Here is a 22,758-nt window from a genome sequence, read left to right as displayed (position 1 = left end):
TTTCAGGCTATCACAAAGTTCCTTTCTGTTCCTCTTATTCCAAGAGAACATCAGACAGATAGCACTTCAAGCCATCCACCACTCTGGAGCTTCTGTTTCAGTTCCAACCAGCTTTTCCTGCTTGTTTCAGCTGTGACTCTCTTCATCTCAGATTCCAACTGCCAGCCACATGTCCTTTTCTCTCTCACTTGAAAAACCCCTGACCTTCTCCAGCAAACAACAGGAGTTGGTCTTCTTGGTCAATCTGTTGTCTTTAGGTAAACAAGAACCCAGGGGTGACTTTTTTGTGCACTCTGTCAAAATCCTTGCAAAGAGCTATCAACAGCCAGAGTGTCTCTTTCTTGTTGTTTTAAAGACTACACTCCATTCATTCATGACATCATTTCAATTAGCACCTACTTGTGAAATGTGCAAAGCATTCTCCATAGATTCTGTAAAGTCACTCACTATGAATTATTCAATATTTCAAATAAGATGTTTTAAAGTTTGTATATGTATGTAACCTTTTCTAATTTTATCACCCAAATACATCTATAAATATTACATCACAGTACGTTCTCCCTGTTTCTATTTGCATTGTCTCTGGGGTCTCTAGTTTCCTCCCAACATTCCCAGCGTACCAGGGGTATAGGTTAATTGGGTGTAAATTGGGTGGCACAAGCTCATGGTTGCTATGCTGTATGTCTATGTTAAATTAAAAGTTAACTTGCAGGTTGAGTTGGTAGTAGGGAAGGCAGATACGATGTTAGATTTCATTTTGAGGGGACCAGAATATAAAAGCAAAAATATAATGCTGACGCTTTAAAAGATTGTCATACTGCATTTGGAGCATTGTGGGCAGTTTTAGGCCTCATATCCAAGGAAACATACGCTGGCATTGGAGAGAGTCCAGAGGAGGTTAATCAGAATTGTCCTGTGATGGAGATGTTTAAACTAAGAGGACCATTTGATGGCTCTAGACCAGGGGTGTCAAACTCAAATTCACGGAGGGCCAAAATTAAAAACTTGGACTAAGTTGAGGGCCGAACTAAATATTTATTGAAAATTTTCAACAACATCTGCATGTTTTCTCTTCTTTCAACATATGTAATGTTAAACTTTTACTTATTAAAATAAATGTTTAATAATAGTTTTGGATAAACTCTTTCCAGAAGCATTAACAAATGAGAAATAAAATATTCAATAAATAATATTTCTCTATAGAGGATTTGTCAAATGTTGCTAGTGTGCTGTCGAATAGTAAAATCTGAGGGCTATTGAGAATGTGGGAGAATAACATGATTCCTGAAACAATCAAATGGGTGACTGATTGTGGGCATGAACTCTAGCAGGGTTATTTGCCATGCCCTTTTTCCATTGGTACAGATATCCTTTGATTTACACACTTTTCAAGTTTTATGCCTAATGAGCTTGTATCCAGGTGCAGGACCATTTTTAACCAGGAATATATTGATCACTGTGACATGAAACTATTGGAAGATTGTTTTATCCTGAGATTAAAGTTCATAATCCTTACTCAGGCCTGTGTGCGGGAGGGCGGGGTTTGCGGGCGATCGGGTTGGACAACGACAGTGCGGGGGCATCGGCTCTCGCTGCAGGGCGGCATCTCGGCAGATCAGCGGCCCCGTCACCGTGAGTCGCGGGTCGGCCTGCGGCAGGGAGGGGGAGTGGGCAACGGTCCTGGCGAGGTCAGGCCCGAGGCCTCCGGTTCCGGGCGCTGGGAAGCAGCCTTGGCTTCCCCTGACACCGGCCAGGCCCCAAAACCAGAGTCCACGGTGAGATCCTGCAACGTAAACAGAGAAGGTGGGGGCGATTAGCGGGCTGACGCCAATGCATTCTGGGATTTGTTGTATTACTGTGCATGCGCTATACTGGCGCGGCGGCCAGTGGGCCACCTCTAATACATTTTTGAAATGATCTTGCAGGCCAAATATAATTATATCGTGGGCCAAATTTGGCCCGCGGGCCAGAGTTTGACATGTGTGCTCTAGACCTATCCTTGCTGGAGTTTTAAAGGATGGGAAAGGGATCTAATCTAGCCAATCACTGTTTAATTCATTTACCAGTGAAGTCATGAAATGTGCAGAAGTACAAATGAGCAGCACCTTGTCAGCCATTTCCTTCTCTACAATATTGAGGTTATGTTCTGCTTTGTATAGCCTGAATTACCAAATTGATCCAAATTTGGACAAACAACCTGAGTTCCTGAAATGAAGTGAATAATTGTCTTTATCAAGGCAGCCTTGGACAAACGTGGCTTCAAGTTACTATAGTCACAACAATGTAAAGGTTTGATCTGATAAAAGGCAAGTCTAAGGCACTAACCATTTCCAAAGTTTCTACCTATGACATTCAATAACATTACTTACTATTTACATATGGAGGACACCATTAATCACATATATCAATTAATATACATGCTGCAGCTGCAGGAGACTGACAATTCTGTGGTGAGTAACACTTCCTAACTCACCAAAGCCTTTCCAAAAATTTTAATGGACATGTCTAGAATTTGGTAGCATCATTTCCATTTGTTTTAAACCGTGGAGCTCAAAAACCACTCAAGTCTGGCATTGTCCAAGAAAAAAACTTACTGGTACTCTTCCAACATGTATTCGCTAAGTCACTGTTAGATAACACAATTGGTACTTTCTGTTTTCAAGTCATGTTGACGAATACTGCCAGACCTATAAACTCCAAAATTTGAGGGCTTTTGAACATAGGTGTTTGGCCACACTTGGAAGATGCCCTCCAAATTCCACACACTTGTTTTTGAAAAATACATCATAGCCAAATAAAAACACTGGAACTTCCTGTCTGACTGCATCATGGTATATCTTCAAAGCACAAACTGTATTGATTTAATGAGACCTTAACAAGAGGAATTAAAGATGTTCAATAAATTCAGAGCTCTGTAGTTATGTCAGAGCCCACAAAATTAGTAATCAGCTTCTGCACGTTACAGTACTGAAAAAGGTTCTCAATGTCATAAATATCCTCCTATGCAACTGTGAAAATCTTAATCTACTGTACCCATACTACTTGAATTGTCTGCACCCTCTGACACATTTGACACGATCCTCCTCCAAGACAACCACATCATCAAAAAGCTAGATGGAACCGTACGCATTTGGTCCCCTTCTTAACTATCCAGTTACAACCAAAGAACCGACAACAGTCTTTCTGTTCCTGATGACTTCATAAGTTTCCTTGGTGCCAAACCTTGTTTCCTATTTATTTCTCATCCACACACTGCTTTTTTTTTAAAAGACATAGAGCAATTTAACGCTGGAACCACCTGTCTAACTTCATTGTGGAATATCTTCAAAGCACACGAGTCCATGTGCCCAAATACCCTAATTAACCAACAAACCCCACATGTTTTTTGAAGGGTGGAAGAAAACCTGACTACCCAGAGGAAACCCACATCGACACTACGAAAACTTACACACTCCTTCCAGACAGTATCAGATTTGAACCCTGGCACTGTAATAGCATTGCACTAACTACTACACTACCCACGCCACCCTTCCTTTGATGTGTTCCTTGGCAATTTTGTCTGGAAATACAGTATTGACATCCGTTGAAAATATCCAAGTCATCACTTGTCATCATAACTCAACTATATTCTGATTCTCAGCAGGCATTTTGCATAATTAATATCCAGAAGAACAAAAACAACGATTTCCTGCCTTCTGCTTCCCATACTCTTCTGGCAGATGCTGAACCAAGCTTATAACAGTTTTAGTGTCATATTTGACTGCAAAGTAAACTTTGAATCAGTTCATAGAACAGAGATAAATTTGCACTGGCCTTCTATCTCCACCTCTATAATACGAATCGGCTCTGTAGGTCTTTTCATAATGGGGAAAAAAAGCAAATGTAAAGGCAGATATTCTCTGCCTTTATATCGGTCAACTTACCTTGTTGAAAGCTCCAATCCGCCTAGGAGAGTACAGCCCTCGACCCAGGAACAGGAGCTTTAAAATCCCGTATGCTGTAATAAAGCTAATTACGTTGCGCAGGAGATCTGCCGGAGTCCTAAGACTCCTTGAACAGATCTTCACCAGGACTCTTACCTGCTCTTCAGTCGCCACTTCAGGTGTAGGCCGTTTTCCCTTCTCGTCACTTATGCATAATGTCACGGCAATGGGCAGAGCTTCTGCACCACTCGACCCACCTTCCTCAGCTCTGTAAGATGGCTCCAGACACTGCTGAGTTGAAAGCAATGCTGGATCCACCTTATAGGCCTTCTCCATAATAAGTAAAGTTCAACTTTTTGTTTCTTTTCATTGAGCCGCCTTCAAGGTCGTGTTACACCATAAAAACACATCGTCTCATTTATCTGTTGCTGAAATTTTCTCATGCTTTTGTTAACTCTAGATTTGATTATTCCAAGGCACGACTGGTCTGGCCCTCCCTCATGACCATACATGGTTGTTTAGGTATTTTTTGTTTGCTGGACTGAGTACTTTTGTATTTAAACTATCAACTTTGCCTACTGTCAGTAACAATTGATGTGGTCCAAATGACAAGGTGTAGGAAGCATGTATCTGCACTATTTTGCATCCATTCAAGTTCTGCTACCCAATTTCATTTTACAGGCCCTTCAGCCCTCGATGCTAGTGCCAACCCAGATACTCCTTCCTTTAAAAAAATGACTAAATCCTCCCTGCCCCACAACACTCTATTTTTCTTCCAGCCATGTGTCTGTCTAAAAGTCTCTTAGATGACTCCAGGCACCCACAACTTTCTGTGTAAAAAATTGACCCCTGACATCTCCCTAAACTTCCCTCCCTTAAATTTGTACACATGTCTTCTGGTGTTTGTTGATCCTTCCCTGGGAAACAGGCGCTGGCTGTCCATCTTATCTATGCCTCTCATAATCTTGTAGACCTCTATCAAGTCACCTCAAATTCTTCTATGTTCCAAAGAGAAAAATCCCAACTCTGCTTACCTTGCTTCATAAGACTCATTTCTCAATTCAGGCAACATTCTGGTAAATCTCCTCTGCACCCTCTCCATCCCTTCCACATCCTTCCTATAATGAGGTGTCCAGAAATGAACACAATACCCTAAGTATGGTCTTACCAAAGATTTGTAGAGTTACAACATAACCTCTCGACTCCTGAATTTAATCCCCTTATTGATGAATCCCAGCATCGCATAAACCTTCTTAACTATCCTATCAACCTGTGTGGCAACCTTGAGGGATGTATGGATTTGAACCCCAAAGTCCCTCTGTTCATCCCAAAATGCATCACCTCACACTTATCCAGATTAAACTCCATCGGCCACTTTTCTGTCCAACTCTGCATCCTGTCTATATCCTCTTGTAATATTCGTCAACCTTCTGCTCCATCCACCTCAAACCTTTGTGTCATCTGCAAACTTATTGACCCATCATTCCACCTCTTCATCTAAGACATTTATAAAAATCACAAAGATCAGGGGTCCTAGAACAGATCCCTGCGGCACTCCATTAGTCACTGACTTCCAGGCAGAATACTTTCCTTTCACTACTACTCTTAGCTTTCTTCCAACAAGCCAACTTTTTTTTATCTACACAGTTAAGGTTCCACTGATCCTGTGCCTCATGACTTTCTGGATGAATCCATCATGGGGGATCTTGTTAATAAATGCCTTGCTAAAATCCATGTAAACCACATCTACTGCCCTACCCTCATCAATTTCTTTCATTACCTCCTCAAAATACTCAATTAGACTCGCGAGGCACGACATTCCCTTCACAAAGCCATGCTGACTATCCTTGAGTAGATTGTACTTCTCTAAATCCTCAAAGATCCTACCCTTAAGAATTCTCTCCATCAGTTTGCACACCACTGACGTAAGACTAACTGCTCTATAATTCCCAGGGTTTTCCCTATTACCTTTTTAAACAAGGGGACTACATTTGCCATTCTCCGATCCTCCGGCACCTCCCCTGCTACCAAAGAGGATTTAAAAAATCATAGCTACTGCACCAGCTATGTTTTCTCTCACTTCCCACAGCAGCCTGGGGTATATCATGTCCAACCCCAAGGACATATCAATCTTGATATTTTTAAGAATATCCAACATGTCCGCTTCCTTAAACTCCACATTGTCCAGCACATAGGCCTGTTTAATTTCAACCTCATCGTGATCAAGGTCCTTTTCTCTTGTGAATATTAACGCCAAGTATTCATTTAGGACCTCCCCAACCTCCTCTGCCTCCAGGCACATGTTGCCTTCCTACCCTTTAGCGGCCTCACTTTCATTCTCATTCACCCTTCTATTCTTCACATACACATACGAACGTTCTCCTTAATTCTACATGCCAAGGCCTTCTCATACTCCCTTCAAGCTCTTGTAAGTCCTTTCTTAAGCTCCTTCCTGGCTACCATATACTTTTTATGAGCCCTTCTTGTTTCCTGCTTCCTATATCTTATGTATGTTTCCTTCTTCTTCTTGACTAGTTGTTTCACCTGTTTTTTTAGCCACTGTTCCCTTTTCCAACTATCTTTTTCTTGTCCCAGTGGGACAAATATTTCCTGAACCCTGAACAAGTAGTCCCTAAACTTCCTCCACATTACTTCTGTGTTTTCACTCTTAAACATCTGTTTCCAATTTACTCTTGCTTGTTCCTGTCTCATCCCTTTATAATTAGCCCTTCCTTAGTTAAGCACTTTCCCAGTTTGTTTTTATCCTTTACCATAGCTATATTGAAGCTAAAGGAGTTTTGGTCACTCTCACCAAAATGCTCCCCCACCGAAATGTTTTGCCACCTATCCAGGTTCATTTCCCAGAACCAAATCCAGTTTGGCCTCTTCTCTGTTCGGCTGGTCCACATACTGTGTCAGGAATCGTTCTTGTTCTCACCTGACAAATTCAGCCCCGTCTATCCCTCTTGCAGTCAGGAGGTGCCAATTAATATTAGAGAAGTTGAAATCACCCATAACTACAACCCTGTATTTCCTGCACCATTCCAAAATTTGCCTGTTTATCTGCTTCTTGGTGCCCTGAGGGCTATTTGGGGGCCTATAAACTACACCCAGCACAGTAATAGCTCCCTTCCTATATCTGACCCACACTGACTCAATGGACACTTCATCTGCAGTGTCCTCCCTTTCTGTAACCGTGATACTATACCTGAGATTTATAAGTTATCTGATTTTATTCTTTCTTAGTTGCTAGAATTGTCCTAGAAACTTGTTCTGTTTTTAATTGCCATGCAAGAACCTTATGTTCTCTCTCTCCTCATAATAACTTGGCTTAGTTCTCATTATATCCCTTTTCATTTTATGTTTGCAAAGTATTATACTTTAATTTCTGATTTAACATGCATTTTTTTCATTTGATTGTATATAATCTTTTAAAATCCTAGATGTATAACATTATCTGACCTCTTAAATATGCTTTCATTGCATCCCATAAAACAAACTTATTCATTACTGAATTAAAATTTCAAAAATTATTCGTTTAAACTCACAAAAATCCTTTCTTTTTAATGACATAAAATTAAATCTCCATCTATAAACTGATTTCTCTCCATCTTCTATTGATATTGCTAAAATTAAAGGTGAATGATCTGATAAAATTCTTGCTTTATATTCTCTTTTTATTTTTCCTTGCAATTGTGCCGATATTAAGAAAAAAAATCAATTCTGGAGTAAGAGTCATGCCTTTTCGAATAAAAAAAAATCCCTTTCTTTAGGATGAATTCTTCTCCATACATCTATTAATTTCATATTTTTCATTAACGACTGTGCAACTTTGCAGCTTTACTTTTAATAACATTTCTCCCAGATCTAGCCAACAATGGGTCAAGACAAAAATTAAAGTCTCTTCCTATTAATACATTTTCATTAACATTTGCTAAATTAAAAAATGTTTCTTGCACAAATTTCTCATCATCTATATATGGTGTGTATATATTCAAAAAAGTCCAAAATTCAGAAAACAACTTGACAATGTACCATTGTAATAATACTTTGTATTTTAACTGGAAGTTTTTTATTAGTCAAAATTGCTACTCCTCTTGGAATTAATGAAGATGCTGCAACATGTCCTACCCAATCTCTTTTCAATTTTTGATGTTCAACTTCAGTTAAATGTGTTTCTTGTAGAAAAGCAATATCCACTTTCATCTTTTTCATATATACCAGTAATTTTTATCTTTTAATCGGATTTTTAATCCGTTAATATCAATACTTACAAAATTTCCATTTCACCCATTAATCATTGATACTAGTACCATCTCTCACCCATACCTCAACACTTCCAACTCCTAGTTCTACTACATTATCATATAAAGCACTATTATTATCATCAATTCCAGATGTAAAGAACATAAGAAAAAGAAAGGAAGCCTTATAAAGATAGAAAAAAGAGAAACCCCTCATAATGTTGGTACACAGAAAAACATTACTTCCCTCCATGTTACAGGCAGTGGTCTGTGCCACAAATGCACACATGAATTGGCAGCGTCAACCCCTCCCCCCCCAGCTCTCCCAAAAATGTTGTCACATAAATGTTGTTATGTTATGTTAATATAGTGGCGGCGGAGTCAATTGTATTATTTAAGAAAAGGTTGGACAGATATATGGATGAGAAGATGGAGGGTTATGGGCATTGTGCAGGGAGGTGGGACTAGAAAGGGGTGTTTGGTTCGGTGCGGACTAGAAGGGCCTAATGGCCTGTTTTCGTGCTGTAATTGTTATATGTTATGTTATTTCATTTTACTTAAAAATAAACAGATCACCCTTTATCAGTTCAAAATATTACTGTTAAAAATGCCTTTCAGATTGTACTCTGCTGCTCCGCACTGATCTCCTCTTCACAACAAATATCTGGCAAAGAGTCAGCATATTATCCTTCTTTGGTTCAACAAAAAATTAGTTTCGACAGAAACCCTCAGGGTGGCAGGATATCTTAAAACAAAAGCGTTTCCTTTTTCTCCTCATAGTACATTTTTAATTGGATTAAATTCCTTTCTTTCCTTCAGCAATTCAAAACGTATCTGGATAGAAAAAGATCTTACTTCCATTATATTCTAAAGGTCCTTGTCTTTCCTTTGCTTGTTCAGCTGCTAGTTGCAAAATATTCTCTCTTACTTGATAAAGAAGAAATTTAACTAACTAGCATTGGTTGCGGCTTTTGATCTGGTTGTGCTCGAGGTCTTAAAGCTCGATGCGCCCTTTCTATATCTCAATATCTCTCTGAAATTCTTCAACTCCAAGGTTTTGACGGATCCATCGTTGCAAAAATTGTCTGCTCTCATCTCCTTCATCCCCTTCTTTGAGTCCCACAATTTTTATATTATTTGTTCTAAAATGTTCAAAGGCATCCAATTTTTGAGCCACATGATCTTGAGCAGTAGTAAAATTAGTTTGAACATTCTGCAATTGATTTTTAATTGATTCAATTTCAAATTCTCCTTCTTTAACTCTTTCCTCTATCTCTTCAAATCTTTTTCTAACATCTGATTTTTCCATTAATACTCTAATATACTTAACGTGCTTTATTTCCTTCATCATTACCATCATTTGCTTATTTAAATTCTGTATTCTCAAAGACTTAGCAGTTTTACCTTTCCGAGCTTTCAGCTGTCTGTTGGCTTTCTAATTCTTCCTCTTCTTCTGACTGTACACCCTTCTCTATTTGCTATAAGTGGATTCCTCCTGTTTCTTCTTCTTGTTGAAGCAGTCTATATCTGCTTCCTTCTTCGAGCAATGCTCATGGTTTATCCTTTGGAACAGCTCCCAGATCCATCTTCGAGGCAGGCCTCTCTTCTTTATCTTGTTGTAGTTTCTGTTGTTTTTCTTTTGAGCTAGCAGCAGGCCTTTCTTTCTTTGGAGGCATCTCTAGAGTGTTTTCTGTTACTTTAAATATTATTATTTCTTCTTTTCCTTCTATTTCTTTCATATTTAATGCTTTTTTTTCGAACAAACTTTTTTTTCAGGAGAGCTAGATTCTCCAACCTGATGCTACAGCATCACTTGACATGCCCCCCGTGATACTATCCCTGACTACTCCTACCCCTTTTCTACCTCCCATTCTGTTCTTTTTAAAACACCTAAACCCAGGTATCTGCTCAACCAATCTTTCCCTTCCTCCAGCCAAGTTTCAGTAACGGCCACAACATCGTAGTTCCATGTACTGATCCATGCTCTATGTTCATCCCTTTATTCCAAGCTTTGAAATAGACACATTTCAACCCCTCTAACTGGCTATATTTATTCATGCTTTTGTCTTCTACCTTAATCTCTGCCCTCACATTCTGATTCCTAACCCCCTGCCAAAATCATTTAAACCTTCCCCAACAGCTCTATAAATGTGCCCGTCAGGATATTGGTCTCTTTCCTGTTCAGGTGCAACCAGTCCTTTTTAAATAGGTCAGACCTTCCCAAGAAGAGATCCCAATGATCCAAAAATCTGAATCCCTGCCCCCTGAACCAACTCTTCAGCCACACATTCATCTACCACAATTTCCTGTTCCTACCCTCTCTGGTACATGGCACAGGCAGCAATCATGAGATTACCACCCCTGAGGTCCTGCTTTTTAACTTATTTCCTAACTCCCTCTTCAGGACCTCATCCCTTCTCCTATCTATGTCTTTGGTCCCCATGTGGACTATGACTTCTGGCTGCTCACCCTTCCCCTCCAGAATGCTACGTACTTAATCAGAGACGTCCCTGACCCTGGCACCTGGGAGGCAACATACCATCCAGGAGCCCTGATCTTGTTCACAGAACCTATCTACTCTCCTAACCAATGAGTCCCCAATTGCTATCCTTTTCTCCCCCTACCCTTCTGAGCTGGGGGGCCAGCCTCTGTGCCAGTAACGGAACTAACTCGACTTGTCCCTGGTAGATAATTCTTCCCCCATCCCACCCCCCCACAACAGTATCTAAAATAGTATACTCATTGAGAGGAATAGCTGCAGGGGGTGCTCGACACTGTTAACCTCTTCCCCTTCCCTCTCCTGACAATCACCCAGTTACCTGTCCCCTGATTTTTAGGGGTGACTGCTTCCCTGAAACTTCTATCACTACCTCTGCCTCCTTTAAGATCTGAAGTTCATCTAGTTCCACCTCCCTAACTCGGCTTGACAGGAGCTGCAGCTGGATGCACCTTTTGCAGGTGTAGTCATCTGGAACAACCATGCTGTCCTTGACTTTCCACATCCTACATTTGGAACATTGGACTGCCCTAACTACTGCCTCCATTACCCACTCATAAGTTAATTATATTTATTAAAGAAACTTACTGGCCTTACTTCTGTGGGAGCAAGCTCTTCTTTAGCCTCTGTTCACCGAAGCCTCTCAAGCCAAGCCCTCAAAGTTCCACTCTTACACTGGGCCATTCGAGCTGCTCGAGCCAAAACATCTAGGCTCCACTCCTACCCTGAGCCACTGACTCACTGGCCGCTCCTCTTTAGCTACCCTTCCTTTTATTTGTCCCTGCCTATTATTTCATTTACTCACTCCCACACTCTGCGTAACCCTTTAGTGCCCTTATAACTCTTCCTAAAACTGTTTCTCAGACTTGCCTCTCTCTCTCCCCGTCTGTTGCTCCTCCTCTTTCCTCAATGCTCCAGCAACTCAAATGGCACAAGGCCCTGCTTCGAACCCTTTTTAAAACTCAACTCAGCAGATAATGCAAGAGCTATTGTTCTTGTTTTATCCCTTTCTCCTCATACAATTCAACAACTTGCAGAAAAATTCTGTACTTTTCAATCTGTAAATTTATCAGGATGCTCAAATATCATTCAAACAACTTCACCCTGTGGAGAATGAACATTTTAGCCACCAACTCACCTGCTGATAAAAGAAATTTAAAGAAGGTTTATCTTCATTGAACTCTGTCAGGAAACCTTTCGGCAAATATCTGATTCGAAGCTCATACCTGTAAGAAAACAACATTAAATCAGTCACTAAACTTGGGCAACACCGTTACCACAACACTATTATAGCGCCAGCAACCTGGGTTCAAATCCACGTCTGTATGATGTTTGCATGTTTTTCCCGTATCTACATGGGTTTCCTCTGGGTTTCTCTGGTTTCCTCCTGCCATCAAAAATAGTATGGATGTTGTCGATTAATTGGTATATTTGGGGGTGGGGAAAAAACAGGCTAGTGGATTGGAAGGGCTTATCACCCTGCTACATATCTAAATAAATTAATCTCATGAAAATTCATTAAAATTTGTAATTATTTCAGAGTCTTATTGATTAGAATTTGTTTAGTATTTAAGATTATGGCAAAGCACTGTAGATTATAAGTTTTTTTAGTTTCATGAGAGTCAAAGATTTTCTTTAAGCACAATTTATCGCTTCATATTTCAGTTAGCTTTCAAGTGACCAATCGACATTAATTCATCATTTTCTACACAATGAGTCTCTATTACAAGAGAGATTCAGAACTAAGTTGTACTGGAGCAAGTACTGACATGCCAAGTCAGAGGCTGATGGAATACTCTCCAGTTTCATGGACGACTGCAGCTCCAATATATGCAAAAAGTCCCATGGTATCTCAGATAAATCAGCCTACTTGATTGGTACTCCATCCTCCATTACTAGCAATGTAGTGGGTGTGGAGTGTACTCTCGTTATTCTGACATCTCCTTCCAAATCCACAAACTTGAGCAAACAAAAGGGCTTCCTGCTAATGGAAACACCTACCACCAATAGGCTTCCCTCCAGCACATACAGCAACTTTACTCTAAAAGATATTCCCAATTCTTCACTGCCAGCGTTTTAGGAACATAGGAAGTAGGAACAGGAGTAGGCCAAAAAAGGCCCATCGAGCCTGCTCCGCCATTCAATACAATCATGGCTGATCAAATTTATGACCTAACTCCACCTACCTGCCCTCTCCCCCATATCCCCTAATTCCTCTATCATGTAAATATTTATCTAACCGAATTTTAAATAGGTTTAATGAGGCAGCCTCAACCACTTCCCTGGTTAGAGAATTCCAAACATTCACTACTCTCTGGGAAAAACTATTTTTCCTCATCTCTGTCCTAAATCTACTCCCCCGAATCTTGAGACTGTGTCTTCTCGTTTTAGTTTCCCTGGCCAGCTCAAAAAACCTTCCTACATCTGTCCTATCCATACCCTTCATAATCCTATATGTTTCTAAACCCAGAAACCTACTTCCTAATAGCACAGTGGGAAGTACTTTGATCAGAATGAGCTCAGCACTATCCTCAAGGGCAATTACAATGGCCAAAATTAATTACTCTTCCACTTACCCCAAAACCTGCAGAAATAATTTTAATTCCCCCCAGGTTTGCAAATATCTATGTCAACATCAAACACATGCACATACCCTTCAATTCTCCAAAACAATTCTCACGTTCATCAAAAAGTTATCTCTTTGCACATCTTTGCTGACTACCCTTGATTATAAAGATATAACACTTGATATTAGTTTTTTTAGAAATGATATATCAGTCCTTGATTTGTCACACTTTCACAGATTTATCAATGTCTACATAACATATCCAACTTTGCTGATGACAAAGCTGAGTAGCATTGAGAGTCATGAGATAGACGTGAACAGACCAAATGAATGGATCACAACAAGGAGTGGAAGGTAAATAAAGATAAGCAGAAATGTAGTCATCCACTTTGATAGAAATTAGAAAAAAATTCAATTGCTATTTTCTGGAAAAATAATCATTGAATTTTGTATCTTCACACACAATACCATTTTCTGCAGAAAATTTCAGCACTAATTTTTCACTGCAGTATGAAAGAGAGCAGATGATGGATAATGAGAGATCAAGTCATAGGTACAGGCCCTTCATGCTAACCTTTACAATATTGTGGGCTACTCCCATTTCCCTGCTCTTGGTCATTATCTCTCCAAATGTCTTTTGAATGTTGTCATTATGCCCACTTCTGCAGTCTCTTCTGGCAGCATATTCCAGATGTGGACCATCCAAAACTAATTTATAGATAATAAAAATTTAGCCATCAAGTTAAAATAAACAGTAAGATTTTCAAATGCTGAGATTTCCACAGGAAATAGAAACCTGTCTTTAAAAAGAACATACTATTCCTAAATAAAATTTACCTGCAGCACATCATTTAACATTCCTCCTTCAAAGGCAAATTGGAAATTCTTGTCAGTCATTTGTTTTCCTGACTGTGCTCCATAGATGGGAACCATAAAATATTGACAATTTCTTACCCTTTATGAAGACTCCAGGAAAAACATTAATTACACCTTTAATTGATGGTAATGATTACATTTTTACAATTTTTTTTTTTAAAATGTAATACTCTGAAGTTTGTCGTATATTTTGAAATGTCATTTTTATGCACCAGAAAGATTATTCAGAGTCTGATAACCACCAAAAGGGTAACAAACTTTCCCTGCTGAAGATGGTTACCGACAGAGATGAGAACCTGATTGAATTGCATCTAAAATGGAGGCAGTCAAAAGATGATTAACATGACCTCATGATTGTTTCCTTCTACTCAAGATCGCAAAAAATCCAAGTAAAACAGATGAGTTTCCCTTGTGACAGAGAAATTGAAACAAGTACAGACAGCAGAAATCCGGAACATCTGAGAATCCAGACATATCAAAAACTCTCGTCTGAAATCTGGACTATCCGAGAAGCTGGACTTATTGAAAGCTCTTGACTTTTGCATGTGTAAGCGCCACAGATGCACAGCGCCAACCAGCGACCACACGGAAGTTGCAGAAATGCAAGAATTTATTTTTGTATTTTATATGAAAAAAAAGTATTTGTTAATAAACTATCAAAATTTATTTGTTTATTCTCTTTAAATATGAATTTTAAAAGTAATACCTAGAATCAGGAAAATCTGAAATCCCCAAGCAGTTCAAATTTTAGGATTTTTTCTGCATTCAGTATTCTGGAAAAAAATACCAACTAAAGAAAAATATTCATGAAACTTAATGAGGCAACAATGGTTATGAAGAAATGCTGAGTAATTGGAAATAGAATTTTTAAAATGGATACCACTTTAATCTAACAAATGATATGATGGTCATGACGGAACCATTCACCAACCCAATACCCATGTAAAACAGTAGGCCTTTTTATGGAGTAAAAAAGGTGAATGTAAAGACAGAGATTCTACATCTTTAAATCACTTCACTTACCTCCATAAAAAAGTCGGAAGGTGAAATACGCTCCAGCTTCCATCTGCCTGGGGGTGGGGGGGGGGGGGGGGGGTGGGGGTGGGTAGACTTAAAGGTGAAGCAAAGTGCTCCAGCTCCTCCATAAAATGAATGCCGCTGAAAGCGCCTGCAAAGGGAAGGGCTGATGACATCGCGATGACATTGTCAGTCCACAACCCAAGCGCAAATTTTAAAGCACTCAGTGTGTTCAGATACAGGGCAAATAGCAACTGCAATTTGTCTCTAAAGGATCATTACTCTATTCATGTGACCGATGCCTAAGGTTTGTTGTTCTTTTGGGTGGAAGGGAATGCCTATATTAATTTTTCAGTTGCTGGCGCATATTTTTGACACCACAGCGACAGGTGGCGCTACTGCACAACTCGCTCCGCCTCCCTCAGCTCCAGAAAACGGCTCCTGAATCTGCTCTCCATAAAGGCAACGCTTCATCTGCATTATAGGCTGTCACCATAAAAGGTAAATTCACTTCTTTTTCCCCTTGAGCCAGCTTTAATGCGGGATTGCACCATAAAAAAGGCCTAGTGGAATAAATTACTTGGGAAAATGAGCTGATCCTGGTTTGATTTAATCCTGTAGTGGAGAAGCTTCAAAATGGTTTAAGGTTTCTTTATTATCACGTGTATCGTATGTGGCTGGTTAGTGCATCGGTATTGCAGTTCCAGCAATCCGAGTTTGGAACCAGCGCTATCTGTTTGTAAGTTTGTAAGTTCTCCTCGTGTCTGCGTGGGCTGCCTTCGAGTGCTCCAGTTTCTTCCCACTTCATAATCACGCGGGATTGAGCCCATGCCGCCCACTGTATTTAGGGGGACATGGGCTGCTGGAGCCTGTAACCATGCTGCATGTCTAAATGTAAAATTAAAAACTTGAAAAATCTGTTTACCCGTTAAAGCACAGATGTGCCACTAATTTGGCACCCCAATAGAGATGAGAAAAAAAAGGCAAAGGTGAGTCCCTCCAGGTGTGGTGTCTGTACATACGAAGATAACAAACAGACAGAAAGAAAATTACAATCGCAGCTTGGAACGATGGAAGTCCCAAGTAAAACTTTGGAATGACTGGCCAAGAGCCTGCAGTAGCATGTGGAGTAAAGTCAATAGCTTTCATATCATGATTCTTGAAACAGAAGTTTCAGACATGAACAGTTTCCATCACAAAATCTGTTGTTAAAGATCACAATCAGGGAAAATGACGGTCCCCCCCCCCCCCCCACCACCCCCTGCCTCCAAAAGAACAGCCTGAAAATATTTTTCTTTAAATCTACTGTAGCCATAGAGCTATTTTAGAGGTCATTTGGTCCACGGCCTTGAGAACAATGCCATTAGTTCATTCCTCAAGTATTTCCCAGTGACCTATCATCTTTCACATGGTCCTGAACTGCACACAGTAACCCTCCCATCTATCTTTGGGAATGGGGGAGGAAATCCAAACTATCAATATACACAAAGACAGTATGGTAGATTAGGGTTGAACCCAGATCACTGGAGCTCAGCACTGATTCCACAAAATCCTTGACTCACCACACCGTAATTCTGTTTCCCGAGCTTACTGGCCCCAAAAAAATGTTATTTCTTTGTATAGTAATTTTCTTGTAGGAATACCACAAAATTAAAAGATTTAAAAATGAAAATATTAATGAGATTATGACATTTAATCTCCTGCTTCAAAGTTGAAAGCTTCATTTTGCAGCACATTATGTAAAAAGCCTAATCAAAAATTAAGTGTGCCAGAATTCTTCAAGCCAGTGGTTCTTGGCCTTTTTTCACCCACATAGCACCACAAGTATTCTTTTTTATTGTGAACCATCAGTTGAGGGGTTGGGTATTTTTCTGTGGGGGGGGGGGGGGAAGGAGGGGTTGATGAGTTCAAGTCCCTTCATATATTAACAAAAAGGTTATTGTTTTCTTTGGATTTTTTTGAGAAATTTATTTATTTTGTTAAATTTATAATCTTGATTCATATATTATTTCCTTATTATTTCAGTGGTGTTTGTCTCATGGTTTGCTCTTTTCCATGACCCTTTAACGTGAAACATAGGTATAGAAATGCTCTTCAACTAATTTGTGAAAACAAGTAATCAATAACACAAAAAATAAGGATCAGAATTTTCTGTGGAGCCCTACAATGGACTCGAACAAAAAAACTAGCCCACAGTGACAATTAATCTCTGCAGGTTTCTGAGAGAACCCATTATCAGATTGAGCAAATTTCCAAGATAAAAATAAATGAGCTCTTTCAAATGTGAAAGAATACAAGAAAAAAACTTTCAAGATTTACATCAAATTCTCTTGTTTAAAACTGAACCATAACAATAGAACAAGGAAGGAGATAAAGGCTCTCAAGTCATCAAGGCAAATAGCGTTGGAGTCAACTGAGGTAATGGCAATCACTATTTACATAAATTCTGCCACAATCTCATCAACTTACTCCAAACCTAACATTACCTACATAGTCAGATCAATTTACTGTAGTTAATTAACCCATCTACCTGCATGCCTTGATATGGGGAGAAAACAAGAAATTGAAACAAGTGGAGGAAATCGACAGTCAATCTGCAAACTCCACACAGATGGCATCAGTAAACCCGTGTTTTTGAAACTGGTTCATCAGCTCTATGAGCAGTGATGTATAAAGTAGTATTGTGGTTAATGAATTGAATTAATATCCAGAGGTTTTGACAATTGCTCCAGAAGGAATTCAACAACCTGGAGCTTTGGAGCAGAATGTGGTCCTTTATGTGGTACTTTAAGCCCTTATGGTCTGATGACAAATTTCTCTATATATGTCAAATGACTTAACAGAATGCAACTAACTCCCTGGAAAATAATGAAAGCTGGAAGATGAATGTGAGAGAACAACTGCAGTTTTACTTTGGATACCTTGGAGATCCGATGCTCAGGTTTTCTCTGAAATTGTGATCTTGAAATGTTTGAGAATATGCAGTCGTTGAGCCAGAAAAAAGCCAGGGGCTCACATCTGCTAGTGGTCAGAAAATTATGACCCCTTCTTTGATCTAGCTGTATCACTATCCACGCTCCCTCTCACCCATATGAATCAAATTTTCAGATATATTAGATATGTCATTCATTTACAGTCATCAAGTCATACAGCACACAAACAGGGCCCTTCATCTCCATGCCAAACATCAAGTGTATGTCTACACTAACCCCATTTACCAGCATTTCATCTACAGTATTCTATGCCTCGATATTTAAATTATTCATCGAGACACAACTAAAAGAATCTGCCTCCACAAGCCTATCAGACAGAACGTTCCAGATTACTACCAGCTCTTCAATGAAAACATTATTCCTCAGGTTCCTTCTCAACACCTTCTTCGTTGCTCGAGATTTATGCCCTCTAGTTTTAGATATATCTGATGAGGAAAAGTTTTATACTATCTACCCAATCTCTGTCCCTCAATTTTACATTCCACTTTCAAATCCACAGTTAGCCTCACCTAATTCAAGGAAAACAAGTCTCTCTTCATCACTGAGATGTTCCATCCCAGACAACATCCCAGTGAACTGTTTCTGCACCCTTTGCCATGGCGCAAACAGAAATGTATGCAGGAATCCAGCTATGTCTCACTAAAGTTTTATGTCCCCCTTCTTGTATTCAACATCACAGCTAATGAAGGCAACTATCCTATCAGCCTTTTTCCACTAATTTATCTCTGTGCTACCATTTTCAGGAATCTTTAGACATGTAACTGAATTCTCAATACTCCTTGAGGCATGCTTTCTGTGACCTTCCAAAAAGCATCATCACCACTTGTCAGGGATAAATTCCATTGCTATTGCTCTGTCCATCTTATCAACTGATCAATATCATCCTGCAACTTATAACTAACCCCATCACTATCAACACTTCCAATTTCCATGTCACCTGCAAACTTGATAACTATGTGTCCCTCTATTCACAGGCAGGTCATTCATATAAAAAGCAAACAGCAAGGGCTCCAGAAATGAACCCTGTGATACTGCTAGTTATAAGCTTCCAAAGACTACAACAAGCTTCAACTATTACCCTATGCTCTGATCATAACTAAGCCAAGTTTAAATTGTTTGACAACCTGGTCAGATTCCCACTGGCTCCAACCTTTTGGACTAGTCTTCCAGTTTGGACATTGTCAAAGACCTTAATGCCCTCATCAAAACACTTGGTTATCGCTTCAAAGAATTCAATCAAATTGGTCAAACAGGATCACACACTAAAAAAAACATGTTGGCTATCTTGAATAATCCCTAATTTTCCAAATGCAGATTAATCTTTTGCAGTAACTTCCTGATTACTAATATTAGACTTATAGACTTGTGAGTGCCCCGCCTACCCACCCCTACAGCCCTTCTACTTATATACATCTCACGAGTGGCCAGCAACAACTCTTTTTAAAAACCTGATATTATGTTCAGTTAATTAACAATTGACAAAATTTCATTTGAGGATTTTTTTCTTATTGGTCTGGAAAGAAACCACTAATTGAAAATCTGGGGAATAGTTCAACACTCGAAGAAAATTCTGTGTGGGTAGGAATAGAAAAGAGATAAACAGAGAAATATGTGACAGATTAGGAGACACAACTGATTTTTTTGGTATTTAGATATTTTCTGGGGTTAGATAACATTGCAAATGTAGGGAGAGAACAAAGTCAGCAATTACTTAAAAGCATTTATACAAAGAATCCATTATACTCTGAAGAATCTCATAAGTGCATCTCACCTCCATTCCTCTGCAGGATGATGCTGTTCAAACTTCTCACGTACATGTGAAACACCCATGTCTGGATGCAGCCAATGAACCTCTTCTGAATGCACATGGCTAAGTCGAATTCCAAAGCATGCCATATTCTTTACTTTGTGGGAGTCGACAATCTTCTGTATAATACCCTATAAAATAATGGGTATGAGCAACTAACTTCAATTATTCAGAAAAGATCAAAAAATATTTGTCAACATCTTATTTACCAAATGAACACATTTCCACTTCTGTTAAAAATACACAGTTGAAGTAAAGGCTTAACTAGTTTTGTGGAGTAAAAACTGACAGATGGCCTCATATTGCTTTAGAATTAAGAAGGACATTAAAGGGTAGCCATTGACATGTCAATTCTTGCTTGATATTGTGTTTGAGAAAGTATCAGGTTAAGTGGGTTCAAGGAGAAATGAGTCTGGACACAAGTGTTACAATCAAAGGTAACTTTATTGAACACAGTGGAGACAAACAGGGGAAGATATTAAATAATACTTAATTACTCAACTACTAAACAACTAATTAGACATACACATCAAGCCCAGGTTGGATTCTACCAGTGGTCGCCCATGTAGAGTACACACTCTACAGACAGGGACCTTCAAACACACTCCCGGTTCCCTGTACCAACACTGATCTATCACAGTTCTACGGCTCAGCTTAAGTGTAGTGCTCACCTTATCCGTGACTCTTTCAGCAAGGTCCACAGTAGAGACCTGGTGTGGAATGATGTCTGGGGCTTGGACCATGAGGCTATGTGCTATGCATCAATGTTTTATACAGTTCTGAGCTGGGCATCTAGCCAATAATGACCCTAAGTAATTTAAATGAGCCAATGGCAAGGTATGCACTCATGGGTGGGTGGAGACACAACTTCCGAATAAGTTTCAGACAAGGAGGGCATGTGACCATTCACAATCTACAATGTTCCAGACAGACAGGTCACATGTTCCTGTATATATATATATATACACATATATATATATATAAAATGCTTCCTTGAGCAGAGAACTCCCATAGATTTATTTGTTTTTGGGAAAAGCAGTTTCACCTCATCTCCATCCTAAATCTACCCCCCTGAATCTTGAGGTCGTGTCCTCTTATTCTAGTCTTACCTACCTGTGGATACAACTTGTTTGCCTCCATCTTATTTTCCATTTCATAATTTTATGTTTGTTTAAAATAACCTTCAGTTCTTCTAAATTCCAATGAATATAGTCCAATGCAACTCAATCTCTTCTTCCAGACTAACCCCCTAATCTCCAGAATCAACCTGATGAACCTCCCTGCACTGCCTTCAAAGACAATCTCACCCTTCTCAGGTGAGAAGGACGGAACTCCATGGTGAACTCCAAGTGTGGCCTCACCTGTTATAGTTGCAACAGAACATCCCTACCCTTAAATTTAATCCCTTTAGCAATGAAGGCCAACAGACCACTTCCATTTCTGATTACCTATTGCACCAACAAACCTAAGTATTTTTCATTCATGCACAAGCAATCCCAAGTTCCTCTGTTTAACAGCAGGCCACAATCTGATGTACTATTTTCTTCTTCCAAAGTGGATGAACCCACATTTATCAACTTTGTACTCCATCTACCAGACCCTTGCAGACCTCCTTGACGTGCTCTCTGCAGACTCTCCATATCCTCTGCACAATTTACTTTTCCACTCAATTTATTGTCTTCAGCAAACTTTGATATACTTCAGGTGCACAATCCTTTATCCGGACATCTAAAATCCAGAAAGCTTCAAAATCCAGCAAGTGGGGAGAGAGAGACGACAGCACAAGTCGGGCGGGTGGGACACCGGCAGTGCGAGTTGGGCAGGCGAGGAGGAGAGATCGGCAGCGCGAATCGGATGGGCGGGAGACTGGCAGTGCGAGTCGGGCAGGCGAGGAGGAGAGATCGGCAGCGCAAATCGGATGGGCGGGAGACTGGCAGCGCGAGTCGGGCAGGCGAGGGTGGGAGAGACCAGCAGGACGAGTCAGGCGGGTGGGAGACCACCAGTGCGAGTTGGGCCGGCGAGGGGAAGAGACCAGCAGTGCAAGTCAGGCTGGCAAGGGGGAGATCGGCAGCACAAGTCGAGTGGGCGGGAGACCGGCAGCGCAAGTCGGGCGGGTGGGAGATCTGCAGCCTGAATCAGGCGAGCGAGGTGGGGAGACGGCAGCACGACTGAAAGGGGGTGGGGGTGGATTCGGCAGCACAATTTGGGTGGGTTTAAATTTGGCTTTCCAAAATCTGGAAAAATCAGAAATTCGGAACACATTGTCCCCCAAGGGTTCCGGATAAAGGGTTGTGTACCTGTACACTCAGTCCCATCTTCAAAATCATTACAGGCAGCCACCTCCTTTGAAGAAGACCCCAGAGCCCACCTCACTGACAAAAGACAAAGGAGGAAAAACCCAACACCCAACCCCAACCAACCAATTTTCCCCTGCCACCGTGCCTACCTGTCCCGCATCGGACTTGTCAGTCACCAACGAGCCTGCAGCAGACGTGGACATACCCCTCCGTAAGTCTTCGTCCGCGAAGCCAAGCCAAAGACAAAGACAGGCACTCTGCTCTCTGTTGATTGCAAATCCTCTATCCAAGCTATACATCATCTATGCATTTATGCAGCACATTATTGAATGCTTTCTGAAAATCCTAATACTTTATACAATATTCACCTGTTCCCCACTATCCATTGCACTCTTCAAGGAACTCCAGTAAATTTGTCAAACACGAACTGCCTTCCTGAATCTATGGTATGTCTGCCTAATGAACAATTTCTATCCAGATGTCCAGTCTTCCTTACTGACAGCTTCAAGAATTTTCCCCACAGATTTGAAGCTAACTG

The 22,758-nt window shown here is 40.2% G+C and overlaps 1 protein-coding gene across 12 annotated transcripts in view; it reads right to left on the bottom strand.

Annotated features, from left to right (window-relative positions):
- The window catches only part of LOC138755765 (focal adhesion kinase 1), a 457,595-nt gene that overhangs the window by 242,661 nt on the left and 192,176 nt on the right, over positions 1 to 22,758 (bottom strand). For all 12 annotated transcript variants that reach the window (XM_069922333.1, XM_069922329.1, XM_069922332.1 and 9 more), the window contains 2 exons: positions 19,888 to 20,054; positions 11,803 to 11,890 (listed from right to left, as the gene is read on the bottom strand). In XM_069922333.1, coding sequence (XP_069778434.1) covers positions 11,803 to 11,890; positions 19,888 to 20,054 — 255 coding nt within the window. The remainder of the gene's footprint in view (positions 1 to 11,802; positions 11,891 to 19,887; positions 20,055 to 22,758) is intronic.

This window comes from Narcine bancroftii, chromosome 2, assembly GCF_036971445.1.
Source record: "Narcine bancroftii isolate sNarBan1 chromosome 2, sNarBan1.hap1, whole genome shotgun sequence".
In the NCBI taxonomy this organism is placed as follows: domain Eukaryota; kingdom Metazoa; phylum Chordata; class Chondrichthyes; order Torpediniformes; family Narcinidae; genus Narcine; species Narcine bancroftii.
Note: the sequence above shows the minus strand (reverse complement) of the source record. Positions and strands in the feature narration are given on the sequence as shown.